This window comes from Muscardinus avellanarius (assembly GCF_963383645.1).
Source record: "Muscardinus avellanarius genome assembly, chromosome: 3".
Classification (NCBI taxonomy): Eukaryota; Metazoa; Chordata; class Mammalia; order Rodentia; family Gliridae; genus Muscardinus; species Muscardinus avellanarius.
In genome coordinates, this window is record NC_137788.1 from 134,715,209 (window position 1) to 134,729,736 (window position 14,528).

The following is a 14,528-nucleotide window of genomic DNA, read 5'->3' on the forward strand; positions in this document are numbered from 1 at the left end:
TAGACAAAACAAATGCTGCTCTTGATTAGCTGCAAGAATGCACTTTAGACATTTGACAATTCAAACTTTTCAAATTAAAGATGTCAGTAATCGGCCAATGATAAAACCATTTTAGGATGTTTAGAATTTTGTATTATATATTCACTTTTTGCCATTTAGAAATGCCAAAAGAATTGAAATAAAAAGCACTAAGAAATACAAAGTTGTATGATGGTCATTCGTTCAGTACATTCCCAGCACTTAGCACAGAGCTATGCATTTAAGTGCCTGACATTCATTATTTGTGGGATGAATAAAAACGCACTAGTAAATAGATAGTAATTTGCCGTTAAATAGGCCATACCTTTTTAGTGTGAGGCATGTAACGTCTACAAATTAAGTATGCCCATCTAGACATTTAAGCAAGAAACATGACTTGGGGACAACAGATTGCAAGTACATCTGAAACAAGTCTCCATTCTTGTTTGGGTGAATATGCATCTTTATCTCATTAAATCTGGATTTCTTTTGAGACTGAGTTTTTTCTTTTAAAATAAAATAACAATGTGTTTGTGTATATGTTTCAATAGTGAGGATGTGATACTAGTTCTGGCCAAAGATGAAGAAAAACAAAATTTACCTGTCGTTGAGTATAGTGGTAAACAATGGGACATATTTACTTTTAGATCTAAAGGTAAAATCCTGTTTAGGTAGATGCTGTGGGCTGTTTTCTCTTCTTTTTTTCCTTCTTTTGAGGCACTTAGGATTGAACTCAAAGACATCCTACCTCTGAGCTACGCCTGTAGCCTCATTTTACTTTTTAGTCTGAAACGGTCTAAGTTGCTGAGAGCCTCTGTAAATTGCTGAGGCCAGCCTTGAACTTGTGATCCTCTTCTTTCAGCCTCCCATTTACTGGGGTTATAGGTATGTACTACACTCCCATTTATGGAATTTAATCTTTCCTGATTTTTAATAGCATATTGCATAGTCCTATGAAAGTATATTTAATAGGAGGCTTTTACTATGATAAAAATGCAGGGTAGTGCAGTTTGAAATAACACTGAGTCCCCTAAATCTCTGTACAACAAAAAGAAATAATATGGGTAATTGATGTTTTGCCTAAAAGTTATTTTATATAGTTTTGAAAAATAGCTTTGGTTAATTGGGTGGTCAAGGATATCCTATAGAAGTGCTAACATTTATAGGGAAAGAAATATATTTATTTGTTCAGTGACCTCAAAATCTGCTTGTGTAAGCCCGAGTCTGACATCAGAGCTTTCAACTACTTTAACATGCTAATCATTTGATTACACAGCTTGACTAAACATTTCTTAGTTTGAGATTGGTAATTTAGATGAAATTTTAATGTTCTCATTCTAAACTTAATTTGATTTGTACGTTCCAAACACAAGGATATGGGTCCAGGGAAGCAAAGTGCTATTTTTTTTTTTTTAAGGTTCATAAAATAACTTTTATTTTTTAAAGTTTATATATGCATTACAGGAAACAAAAACACAAGAAGCAAAGAACAAAGTCATCCAGTCACGAGCAGCTGGGTTGGCTGTGGCCTTCCACTCCTATGTACACGTACACGACATGCCATTTGTGTGATCAAGATCGTAGTATGTATCGTGCTTTTCCACACATCAATATTCAACTCAAAAATCTCAGTTACAAGAGTATTTTCAGTAACCAAGGATATATTGTTATTTGAAAAGTCACACAGGAATGGAGCCAGGGCTAACTGGATTGCTTGTTTGGCTTGCCTTATAACTCAGTTTTGATTTTGAGACTTCACAGTGGCATAGCTCACAGCTCACATCCAGTGCTTCATGTTATTCCATGCTTCTATCCCTAACCCTCTGGGGACTGTTTCCAACTTCTTATATACCTGCTGCTGCAGGGAATGTCCTTGCACTTGGACCCTTATGCACACGATCCAGAGCATCTCTAGGATAGAATCACAGCTGAAGTTGCTGGGTGTAGACTATGTACACACTCAGCCTATATTCATATTTCTATGTGTAAAGCCACATTTTACAAATTGGCTCCCCAGTGACTTGCCAATATAACATGTCCACTAGCAACATAACACTGTCCTCGCAACTTCTACACCAGATGTCATGAGAACTATTTTGAAAATTTGATGCATGTGAAGTGATGGGGACTTGGTGTAGATTTCTTGGTTGTTAGCGGTGAGCTTGGTTCACCTTGTTCTCTGGCCAATGGCTATTTTTGTTTCTCTGAATTGTTTCCTGGTTATCTTTGCATTGTAACTCATCTTTTACTTTTTGGTATGTAGGACTTCCTTATGTATTTTTGTATATTTTAAATTTCAGGTCTCCCAATCTATGACTTGCCTATTTTGGTTATGGTTCATTTATTGGCAGGCCTCACACATGCTAGCTAAGTCTTCTACCACTGAGTCCTACCCCCCAGGTTGTCTGGTACAGATTTTTGAAAAGCTATTCACCTTGGATTTGTAAGGCACTACTTCTGACATTACAAGTACCTGTATAATATGAGGGTCTATGCATTGGTTTTCTGTTCTGTTGGGTCTTTGTATCTATTTGCATGACAGTAACACTTTTAAAATTTTATCCAGTACATATTTATTTGTATGCCTTCTATGTGCCAGGCTCTGGGAGACAAAGAATGCAGTAGAATGCAGTAGTAAGTTAAAAAAGTTTGTGTCCTCAATGGAACTTATATTTTAAAAAATCCTTTAGGACTTTTTCCTTTTACAAACTGTAAGATCAACCTGTAAAAAACTTTTTAAAAAAATTTTTGATGGTAATGTGGAATTGAATCCAGGGCTTTGTATATGCTAGGCAAAAACTCTCCCACTCAGCTACATCCCAGGCCTTTTTAATTTTAATTTTGAGACAGGGTTTCACTAAATTGCCCAGAACGGGTCTCAAATTTACAATCCTGCCTCAGTCTCCTGAGTAGCTGGGATTGTAGGTGTACAAAAACCTCACTATCTTGTCAAGTTCTATTAAAAACTCTAATGAAATCTTGATTGAAATAATTTGGAAAGAATTATTCACTTTAGAGTCTTCTAATCTGTAAACACAGCATATCACTAAATTTTGATGTTCCATATGGTCTTTTTTTTTGTTTTGTTTTGTTTTGTTTTTTGGTGGTACTGGGGTTCCTGGAAGCCCTTCTACCTCCCTCCCAGACCTATTTTTACATTTTTTAAAATTTGGAAACGGTCTCCTAAGCCAGCGCATGGCTGGCTTCAAACCTGCGCGATCCTCCTGTCTCTGCCTCCCAAGCGCGGGAATTACAAGCGTGCGCCACCACACCTGGCTCATATGGTCTTATAAATTTAAAAATAATGATCACTCCTGGAAGTATAGCTCAGTGAAGAAGGAAAAAAATAGTCTTGTTGCTAGACATTTCTAGAAGCTGTGTGAGGTTTTTTTTTTTGTTTTTTTTGTTTTGTTTTTAATCTTGAGGATCAAACTCAACACCTCACACATGCTGGGCAAGTGCTCTATTACTGAGTTATACTCCCAAGCTGAGGTATATTTTTAAATATTGCACATTAGCATTGACTGGCTGAGTACATACAGGTGTGCTGCTGGGTTTGTTTATCAGTCTTGCTGGATCACTTTGACATTTGAATTGTTTGTGAGTTCTCTTGGAATTTCTGAGTGAACAATATCTATAAAAGTTCATATCTATTTTTTTTAAATTTTAAAGCAGGATATTACTGAGTTGCAAAGGGCCTCATTAAATAACTGAGGCTGTCCGCGAACCGCGATCCTCTTTCTCAGTCTCCCAAATGCTGGGATTACAAGCGTGAGCACCAAGTCGGGCCTCTTTCTAATTTTAATACTTTTCTTTTTCTTGTCTTAAAGAAATGGCTTAACTCTAAAGCAGTAATTGAAACAGAAAGGGGGCATTCTTGTTCCAGATTTTAAAAGAATGTCTCAAAAGTTTCATCAGTAAGTATATTTTCTTTATTTTTTTTGATAGATACTCTTTCAGGATATGGAAGTTACCTTCTATTCGTTTTGAGTAGACTCAGAGTTACACTTTATCAAGTGGTTTTCTGAATCTGTAAGAACTCTAGATTTTCCGCTGTAATTTATTATTTAAAGTGGCATTGGGGACTGAACCCAGGACTGAACCACTGGGCTACATGCCCAGTGTTATTTTTGAAACAGGGTCTCGCTAAATTGCCCAGGCTGGCCTGGAATTTGTGATACTCCTGACTCAGCTTCCCAAGCAGTTACCGTGTTTTTTATATACAACTCTGGAATAGACCTAATTTTCACGTTGGTTCCTTCTTCCTATATTTTACCTACCTCATCAGAGATTCTGTGTTAGGCACTGTCGCCCCCAAGAAGTGAGTTAGCTCCTACGCTGTACAGGATGTCACTACAGGCCAGGAATTAGGTGATTGTCCAAATAGCGTCACGTCAGGGAGCTCCTGACAAGTCAAGTAGCATATTGAGCCAACTGGGTTTCCTAGTAGCCTTTTCCTAAAAGTATTTCTAATATTCGCGACCTCAACAGTTTAACTCAAACTAGCCTCATTTACAGGTGCTGGCAACTCAACGCGCAGAGTCGCTTGTGGTGCGCAGGCGCCAGCGGACGTCGTTGTCCCCGCCTCTTCCGCCCGGCGCCCGCGCGGATTGGTCGGCGTGGCTGCATAAGAAGCTGCACGCAGGCGCACGGCCTTCTTTCCCCAGCTGCCGCCAAGGTGCTCGGTTCTTCCGAGGAAGCTAAGGCCGCGTTGGGGTGAGGCCCTCACTTCATCCGGCGACTAGCACCGCGTCCGGCAGCCCGCACCATGGCCTCCGTCTCCGAGCTCGCCTGCATCTACTCCGCCCTCATCCTGCACGACGACGAGGTGACCGTCACGGTGAGTGCGGACCCGCGGCGGGCGGCCTGCTCCCGGCTCCCCACGCGGCCAGGCCTGGCGCTCCGGCCGGGGCGGCGGGGAGGGCGGCGGTCCCCGGCCTGGCGGGCGGTCAGCGGGCGGGGCGGGGCCGTTCCCCGGGGCCGGCGGCGCGGCGATCGGCGGCGGGTCCACGTGCGGCCGGGCGGGCGTCAGTGCGCCTGCGCTCGAGCGCTCTGCCTTTGAGAACCTTAACTTACAGCAGCGCTTCCGCACGCGCGGGCGCCCGGAGCCCAGCTACTTTCCGGCACACTTAAGTCATTTCTCTATTAGGCGTTTGCCTTCGCTTTGAATTCTTTTGGTCTTAATCTGTTCGGCGACGCCACATTGTCCCGGGAAGGCGCAAGAGCTCTGCTCCACCTTCCTGGTCTCCCGACTCAAAATAACCTGTGACTCGGGCAGGTCTCAGACTGAGAGCTGTGGCCTTGGGCTCGCTTCATGGCGATACGCCCTGGACTCGCTTCTTGCTCCAACTATAAATAGTGTAAGGAAAGGTTTTCTAGGATAAGGGTTGACAAAGTACGGGTCAACTTACCCTAACCGGATAAGCATGATTATGTACACAGTGACTTTGGCAGTACTCTAGAGACATTTTAGGAAAGCTACACTTTGCTCTCTGATGGATTGGCATTTTGTTTGTTTCAGGAGGATAAAATCAATGCCCTCATTAAAGCAGCTGGTGTAAATGTTGAACCTTTTTGGCCTGGCTTGTTTGCAAAGGTAAGGTGAAGGTGGCAAAATGGTTTGGGAAATCCTTAATTTTTTAGGTCAAATGTACCTATTCCACTGGACCTCCTAAGTATGTCCTGTATTTATATCTCTGGGAGTTAATGAGGTTTCGTTTGGTGGTGCTTTGGATGGTTTTATCTTAATTTGTTTCCTAATCTTTCTGTTTTGGAACAACAGGAGTTGTTAATCAGTTCATTCTCCAAGGGGTTTTCCAGGAGTAGAGTACAAGCAAATCCTTCCAGTAGAAAAAATACATCTCGTGGGAATTAAATTTAGTAGCCTTTTGCTGACTACTCTGTTGGGATGTAAATACTAATGAAGGCGTGGTTTCTGTCTAAGGAACTTGCACTAGCTCTCTTTGATCAGAGGTTGGCAAGTGGAGCTAATAGTAGTACCTAACTCTTACTGCTGTGTCCTTCAAAGAGCTTGTGAAAAGGTTGAAGTCACTTTACTTACCAACAGGTTACTTTGAAAACAGTCCTAGCTGGGCGTGGTGGCGCTTGGGAGGCTGAGACAGGAGCATGTTCGAAGCCAGTCTTATCTGGTTTAAGAGATACTGTTTCCAAATAAATAAAATAGGTCTGGGACTGTAGCCTGTAGGTAGAAGGCCCCTGGGTTCCATCCCTAGTACCACCAAAAAAAAAAAAGAATTAAAACAACAATCGTCCTAAATTTGCTTAGTAGTCTTAAAACTTGAATTCACTGTTAAAAGGAATGTGGGATTGTAAAGAATCCTCATTTGAGTGTGTTTGATATCACTGATAAAAGTGTAAAGAGGAATATGTTAGCAGTCAGTCACTACATTGGAAAGGGGGCACTTTTTAGCTGGGTGCTTGCTATAGAAAGCAGAACTTGGCCTTACTCGTAACTGGTGTGTGTTGCAGGCCCTGGCCAACGTCAACATCGGGAGCCTCATTTGCAATGTAGGGGCTGGTGGACCTGCTCCTGCAGCTGGTGCTGCCCCCGCAGGAGGTCCTGCCCCCTCTGCTGCTGCTCCAGCCGAGGAGAAGAAAGTGGAAGCCAAGAAAGAAGAATCTGAGGAGTCTGATGATGACATGGGCTTTGGTCTCTTTGACTAAAGCTCTTGTATGTAACATATCCAATAAAAAGCTGGATTTTGCAGATAGTTTGGGGATCTGCTCTGCAAAGTTGGTCTTGCTTCTGTAATGTTTTATATTGGCTTTTACCTTTTGCTTCTGCCACAACACAGACTAGTATTATCTCTAGAAAATCTTTTTTCTTACACTTCTGGGGATTGAACCCAGAGGCATTCTACCTCTGAGCTCTTCCCTCAGCCCTGTTATTCTTTATTTTGAAACAGGTTCTAGCTAAGTAGCTGAGGCTATTGAACTTGTGATCCTCCAGTCTCAGCCTTCCAAGTACTGGGATTACAGGAGTGTGCCATCATGCCCAACTTCCTGTATAAAATCTTAACTCAAGTCTTAACTTAGTAAGGTGCATAATTAAAGCATTGAAAACTTAACTAGATGTGAGAGAAAGGATCCGAGCAGAATCCTAGTCTGCATTTCCTTTGTATTTCAGAATTACAGGGTTTGTTTTAAAACTTGACCTCCCGTCACCCATTTACTAGTTGGAAGACAGGAAATCACTTGTAAAAAAGAACTCCCAAGCCTTGATAGCCTTTACTTGAATGTACAGGATTCCAACCACTTGGGAAGATAACTGATTATGTCAACAAGATTAGGCATGATACATCTTGGAGTGTAAAACGCAAGAATTTTTTTCTCCCCAATTTGGGGGATGAAACCCAGGGACATTCTGCCTCTGAGCTACACCTCTAACTCAGTTTTATTTTGAAGCAGGGTCTCCCTAGGTTGATGAAAGTCTCTTTGCTGAGGCTGTCCTGGAACCTGTTACCCTGTCTCGCCTTTCCAAATACTGGAGTCACAGGTGAGAAGGGCCAAGGATTTTTTTTTTTTTTTTTTACCAATAGAAGGTTAGGTTTTTAGTTTTTGTAGTCCTGGGAGTTAAACCCTTGGCTTTGTGCTGCGTACTCTATAATTAAAACTAGGGAAAGGCTTTGAAATGGGATTGTAATGAGGGAAGTTAATACCATCGGTGTTCTGCTTTTCATATGCTAAAAAGGCCAGTGATTGTGTCAAGAGTAATCAAGGCTTAAGTAGGCAGTTGGTTGAAGTCAAGCTGGATGTGGTGGCGCATGCATTTGGGAGGCTAAGACTGAGGATTGCAGTTTGTGTCCTTTGTAACAAATGCTCCTGGGTTCCATCCCCAGTACTGAAAAAAAGTCAAATTAGAGTCACTGGTGTGATGGCCACATCTGTGATCTCAGTACCCCTTGCAGGTTGGAGGCCATAATTTAGCAGAATAAGAGCTGGGGGTATAGCTTTCTAGCCCCTGGATTCAGTCCCCAGTGCAAAAAGATTGGACTTAACATGTAGAAATATTCAGTTAATATGTTCCCAGTTCTACCCACTTCCTAGTTTTGAGCTTCAGATTCCTACAAAACAGGAACTTCTACTTCATACTTGGAATGAGCAGCAGAAATGAACATGCCCAAGTGTTGGCACACAAATTCTACTTGTGTGTGCTAGGAATGCAGCTGGTATTCCTGTTACCAGGTTCAGTAGATCTGTGCTGCTCAGTCTTCACTCTGCCCTTTGCAGTCAGGCTGGTTTGGGTTTTTTACATTATTTTACTTGCGATCAAGCTTGAGTATGTGGGGTTTTTTTGCCGGTCTGGGGATGGAACCCAGGGGCATTCGACTTCCGAGCTACACCCCCTGCCCTAATATATATTTTGAAACCAGGTCTCACTGAGTTGCAGAGGGCCTAAGTAGCTGAGGCTGTCCGCGAACTGCAATCCTCTGGTCTCAGCCTCACAAATGCTGTCAGCTGTGCCAGCACGCCCAGCTCTTGAGTGTTGCTTTTCTTATTATTTTGCAGTACTGGAGATCAAACCCAGGGGACCTTTAACACTGAACTATATAATCAGAATTTAAACATTCTACCTCACCCTCCCACTGTCCTACCTCTTTAAGTTCTTTTTGTTTTACTGGAGATAAAACCTTACCTACTGAGCTACATCCCATTTCTTTTTAAAAATGTTTGCTACTACCTGGGTATCCTGGCTTGTTTGGAATCCCAGTACTTGGGAGGCTGAGAATGGAAGATTGTGGTTCCCATACAGCCGCTGCTACTTAAGCCTTCTGCAGTTTAGACCTTGTTTTAAAAAATAGAGCTGGAGGTGTAGCTCAGACCCCTGAGTTCCATCCTGAGTGTTGCAAAGAACAAAAAAATGGCTACTGAAGATGGGACTCCAGGGTATTCTTCCCAAGTATACTCCCAGCATTTTTGCTTCTTACTTGAAAACAAAGGAAAGAACCACATGAAAATTTAAAACTTCTGGAAAAGGTAAAAATTAAATGAAAGTTTGATTATGCAGCAAAATGTATTGCTACAGATTTGAATGTGTCAAATCTCTCCCATAATTCAGATGAGCACACAGTAAAATTCTAATCCAACTGATTATTGGTTTGGGATGAGTAACACTAGAAATCATTTTTATGTGACCTCATTTGGAGCTTTACTATGTCAGGAAGATTAGCCTCACTTGAGATGAAGATATTTACTGAAGCTGGGGGGTAAGAAAAGAGGGCTGGGGGGTGGATCGTGAAGGTAGAAATTCCCCCTGTGTTTGATCCTTTGTTCTGGGGAAAATATTACTGCCAAATTCACAAAGATAGTGCAGGATATAGGCCTGGCACCTCATTGCCTCAATACAGCATTTCTTGCACCATGACACCACCCCTCGTCCTTTTTATAAGATTCAGTGACCAGCCTTGATTTTTTTTTTAAATTTTTGGTTATGTTACAAGCTACTTCTCTTATGGATCCTGGATAATTCCGCTTGAGATAATCATTGCTTTAAAGAGAATATGGATATTTTTCTTTTGAAACAGCGAGGAGATGTCGCTCAATGTCAGACCATGAACACTGCACTGCATACGTGATAGAATGTAAACTTCAAGGCACATCAGCAGTCTTCAACCCTTAGCGTCAAAACAGGGTCAGGGGTCTTAACGGGTTTTCATAGGATTTCTGAGGATTGCTCAGATAGTTACAGGCCCTCAAGCACTGTACAGTTTATCTTGCTGAAGCTTCCACGATTTTGACTTGGTATGCTTTGGGGGGGGTCATAATAATTAAGATGAGGTGTGTATTTAACTCTTCAAGTCTTTCTACTTGCTATCCTGTCTCTTGACCACTGACTACTTACCTCAGTTAATACTACTCCTTTAGGCCTCAGGAAGCCCACCTCGGCTAGTCTAAATTTCCCGCTTTAAGTTCCCTGTATTGCAGCTTAAGGTACATGTGTACTCACACCTATATGGTGATGGAGTATCCACCTCTACACTATATGCTTTGGGAGTTGGGGCTGGCTGCTGTGCTCACCTGTATTTCCAATAAGTCACCGCGGTGCTTGGCTCATGTTGGCCTCCAAATTATCACAGAATTCAGTTCTCTAACGTGAAGAAGTTAGGGCCCCAATAGAAGAGCTTTGTGCTGTAGCAGCTGTGTAGAGGCAAAACCCAGGCCTGCCACCCATCGGAAGCCTCATCTACTTCATTTCCCAGTAGGCGTCTTCTAGCTTGCCAAGTCCAGGGGTTGGTAATGAGGCCCTGAGGTGGGAAGTCACTCTCAGATGAAGCTGGAAGGTCGAGATCCTGGTACCAGGTCTGGCTTTATACATCCCTTCATCTCCAACCAGAAAGCTGGCTCGTTGACTGTACCGTGAGATCTTAGAAGTCCAGAGCCTATGGGTCTCAGGAAAGATTTCCCCCGGTGATGGCCAGGCTAGGCTTTTGGAGAGGAACAAGAATTCTTTGAGATGGAAAGGCATGGCTTCTAGGAGCTGGCAAACTTTTGGAAATGGAGTTGTGCACCTGAACTGTGCCTAGGAGGAAGGGGAAGATCCGTGAAAGTTCAGAGGGCATCCGATGACGTATTTTTAGTTTCTCTTCCAAAGAACCAGGCGCATCTCCCGGGTTTTTGTAGCTCTCAGCTCACCAATCAGCGTCGATCCTGGGAGGAAGGGGCGGTCTAGAAGCCGAGAGTGGCCTGGGGAAGCCAAACTTCTCAATTGCGCAGAAGTCTGTGAGCCGCTAGGGGCGCTCGCAGACCTTCCGTCTTTTTCTTTCTTTTTTTCTTTTTTCTTTTTTCGGTCCTGGGTATGGAACCCAGGGGCATTCTACCTCCTAGCTAGAACCCAGCCCTATTTTCTTTATTCTTTATTTTGAAACAGGATCTCACTGAGTTGCAGAGGGACTCACTAAATAGCTGAGGCTGTACCCGAACCGTGATTCTCCTGTCTCAGCCTCCCAAATGCTGGGATTACCAGCGTGTGCCACCACACCCGGTTTAGACCTTTCGTCTTTGACGCATGCTCTTTACCGCTCGTACCTTGAGTAATAATTGCGAGGTCTAGTTGAGCAAAACTAGTTGAGTAGTGGTTTCAGGTGCTGTTCTTCAAATGTTAAAGGAAAATTTAAGTTGGATACTTAGCCATGTTGACTAAACGGGAGATGGACGGTTGGTTTGAATGTAAATTACTTTTTTTTGTTTGTTTGTTTTGCGGGTTTGGGGATGGAACCCAGGTGCGTTTGACCTCTGAGCTATACCCCCTGCCCAATTTTTTATTCTTTATTTTGAAACTGGGTCTCACTGAGTTGCAGAGGGCCTCACTAAGTAGCTGAGGCTGTCCTGGAACCGCGATCCTCCAGGTCTCAGCCTCCCTAATGCTGGGATTACAAGCGTGCGCCACCATGCCCAGCTAAATTACTTTTTAAGGAGAATAATTTGGCCCTCTCAAAATTGTCGCTGCTGGGTGTGGTGGAGCACGCCTGTAATCCCAGTACTTGGGAGGGTGAGATAGAAAGATCTCAGGTTCGAGGTCAACCTCAGCAATTTAGGGAGACCTTCAAGAATTTAGTGAGACCCTGTTTTAAAAATGAAAAGGGCTGGAGGTGTTGCTTAGGCTGGCCTTAAACTCACCATCCTTCTGCCTCGGCCTCCTGATTGGTAGGAATTACAGGCATGCACCACTGCGACTGGCATTTACACGGTTGTTGTTCCAAAACTGTTATAGCCAGATGGCACATGCTTATAGCCCCAGTGACTTGGGAGGCTGAGGTTTGAGGATTACTTCAGTGCACCAGATTAAGACCAGCTTGAACAATATAATGAGACATCGTCTCTTTTGAATTTTTAAACTTTCTCTCAGCTGGGCGTGGTGGTGCACGCTTGTAATCCCAGCATTTGGGAAGCTGAGACAGGAGGATCGTGGTTCATGGACAGCCTAAGCTATTTAGTGAGGCCCTCTGCAACTCAGTGAGACCCAGTTTCAAAATAAAGAATAAAAAATAGGGCAGGGGGTGTAGCTCGGAGGTCGAATGCCCCTAGGTTCCATTTCCAGACCCGCAATAAATAAATAGATTTTCTTCCTCTCTGTTTAGTTTTGGTTTTGTGAGATGGGGGTCTCAGTGTTGCCCAGACTGGTCTTCAGCTCCTGGGCTCAGGCCATCCTCCTGCCTCGGGGACTTCAAGTGTGTCCCATCATGTCTAGCAATGCTCTGTTTCAAAAAAAGAAAAAAATTTTTTCTTGTTAGCAAATTTTTGCTCTTTCAAATGATGGATTGAGGTTTTAGACAGGGAATTAGGGAAGTAATTCTAGTATTAAAACTGCTGTTTTGTTTTTACGTCTTTTCAGTATTTATGGGGAAGATCAAATATTGGATTTTCAGGATTAGTGAAATTAATAGATGGGTAGAATTGCCTACTTGCTGAATGGCTTTGCTTACAAAGGGATTTCCGCCTTCTAGATGGCGGCTCAGTGCTGCCCCACACTGGCCAGTCCTGAGAATGGCTCCTGTCATTGGCTTCCCCAAGGCAGAGTGCTCCTGGGCTGGGTGTGGGTCCCCAGTTAGGACTGTGTGGCCTCGTGGGCTGGAAGTGAGTCTGTCCACACCTTGGGAGGGAAGGGCATGCTTGTGTGTTCATCTGCAAGCCGGCCAAGAGGAAGCCAAGCACACTTTATTTAACATGGCCTCACTTCCTTTGTAATTTACTAAGCACACTTGACTTTCCCTCTTAATACCCTCGAGTTCTTTTTTTTTACTAAAAGCAAGGAAGAATGTCCCTGAGCGATTGTGCATTCTGGTGTACCCTTGGCTTTTCTCCAATGTTGTTGGAAGAGACACCTGACACTGCTTTTGCTTTTACTTTAAAACTTGTGGAGCCAGGCGTGGTGGCGCACGCTTGTAATCCCAGTACTTGGAGGCCTGAGACAGGGACATCACAGATTCCAGGCCAGCCTCTGTTCCTTAGTGAGGCCCTCTGCAACTTAGACCCTATTTCAAAGTACAGAATAAAAATTAGGGCTGGGGGTGTAGCTCAGAGGTAGAATGCCCTGGGTTCCATCCCCAGGGCCACACAAAAACAACTTGTGGAAGCCGGGCGTGGTGGCGCACGCTTGTAATCCCAGCATTCGGGAGGCTGAGACCTGGAGGATCGCGGTTCGCGGACAGCCTCAGCTACTTAGTGAGGCCCTCTGCAACTCAGTGAGACCCGGTTTCAAAATAAAGAATAAAAAATAGGGCAGGGGGTGTAGCTCGGAGGTCAAATGCCCCTGGGTTCCATCCCCAGATCCGCAAAAAAAAAAAAAAAAAAAAAAAAAAAAACTTGTGGAGCCAATTGTGGTGGTGCATGCTCGTAATCCCAGTACTTGGGGACTGAGACAGGAGGATCGCAGGTTCAAGGTCTGCCTCAGCCTTAGTAGGGAGACTCTCAGTAACTTACTGAGACCTTGTTTCAAAATAAAAAAAAGAGTTTGGAGGTAGAATGCTCCTGGATTTGTTCCTCAGTACCAGCAAAAAATTAATTAAGTAAAAACAAAACAAAATATTATTTGGCTTTTTAATTAACTTTACTGCCTATGTATACTTTGATCTTCTGTCTTGACTCCTTTTGAGAAAGGAAAGAAATCCCTAAATTAAATCAAAAGTGGAATATTTGAAGGGTGTGTGTGTGGCAAAACGTTATTGGAGATGGTTTTAAGTTAGTGGTTGTACTCAAGTTAGCTTTGAGACTAACAAGTTTATGGGTCAAAGATTTCAGACCATGATGTTTCTTTACTTGGGAAAATGAGAACCGTCTGTAAAGAACCATCACAGAAGTGTGTGGTGTGTTAGAAGATCAGACCCTACTAAGGCCTCTTTCCTCCTCCACCACCACCAGGATGATAGAAAATCAATGCAAACCTCTAGAGGCAGAAAGCTGGTGACCTGCTGGAACCCAGATCCTTCCCCACAGCTGTCGTTTTGGACGCACCACGCCAGGCTTCATTTCCTTTAGTTGTGGCTGCTTCCTTTTTTCTTCTTCCCAGGACACTCTGCTTTTGAGCTACGCCCCAGTCCTGTTTTCTTTCCTTTTTTATTTTTTATTTTTATTTTTATTTATTTGTTTATTTTGCGGTACTGGGGATGGAACCCAGGGGCATTCTACCTCCGAGCTACACCCCCAGCCCTATTTTTATTTCTCTGTTTTGTTAATTTTCAGGGTCTCACTGAGTTGCAGAGGGCCTCCCTAAGAAGCTGAGGCTGTCCACGAACTGCGATCCTCCTGTCTCAGCCTCCAGAATGCTGGAATTGCAAGCGTGTACCACCACGCCTGGCTTCTGTTTTTTTTATTATTTTGAATCAGGGTCTTGCTAAGTTGCTGAAGCTGTCAATCCTTCTGTCTCAGCCTCTCAAGTACTGGAATTATAGACAAGCGCCACCACACCTAGCTAGTCTTCTTCAAATACAAAAATTGCCCGAGAGAGGTCTAGAGATCAGTTTCTTAAAGCTTCAAAAGCAAATGAGATGATC

At 43.3% G+C, this 14,528-nt stretch overlaps 1 protein-coding gene across 1 annotated transcript; it reads left to right on the plus strand.

Moving 5' to 3' along the window:
- The first annotated feature begins 4,694 nt into the window (after positions 1-4,694).
- On the plus strand, positions 4,695-6,750 carry RPLP1 (ribosomal protein lateral stalk subunit P1). The gene is made up of 3 exons (XM_080693439.1): positions 4,695-4,858; positions 5,540-5,614; positions 6,508-6,750. The coding sequence occupies exons 1-3, from the start codon at positions 4,787-4,789 to the stop codon at positions 6,700-6,702; spliced, it is 342 nt and encodes a 113-aa protein (XP_080549565.1). The 5' UTR covers positions 4,695-4,786; the 3' UTR covers positions 6,703-6,750.
- The last annotated feature ends 7,778 nt before the right edge of the window (positions 6,751-14,528 follow it).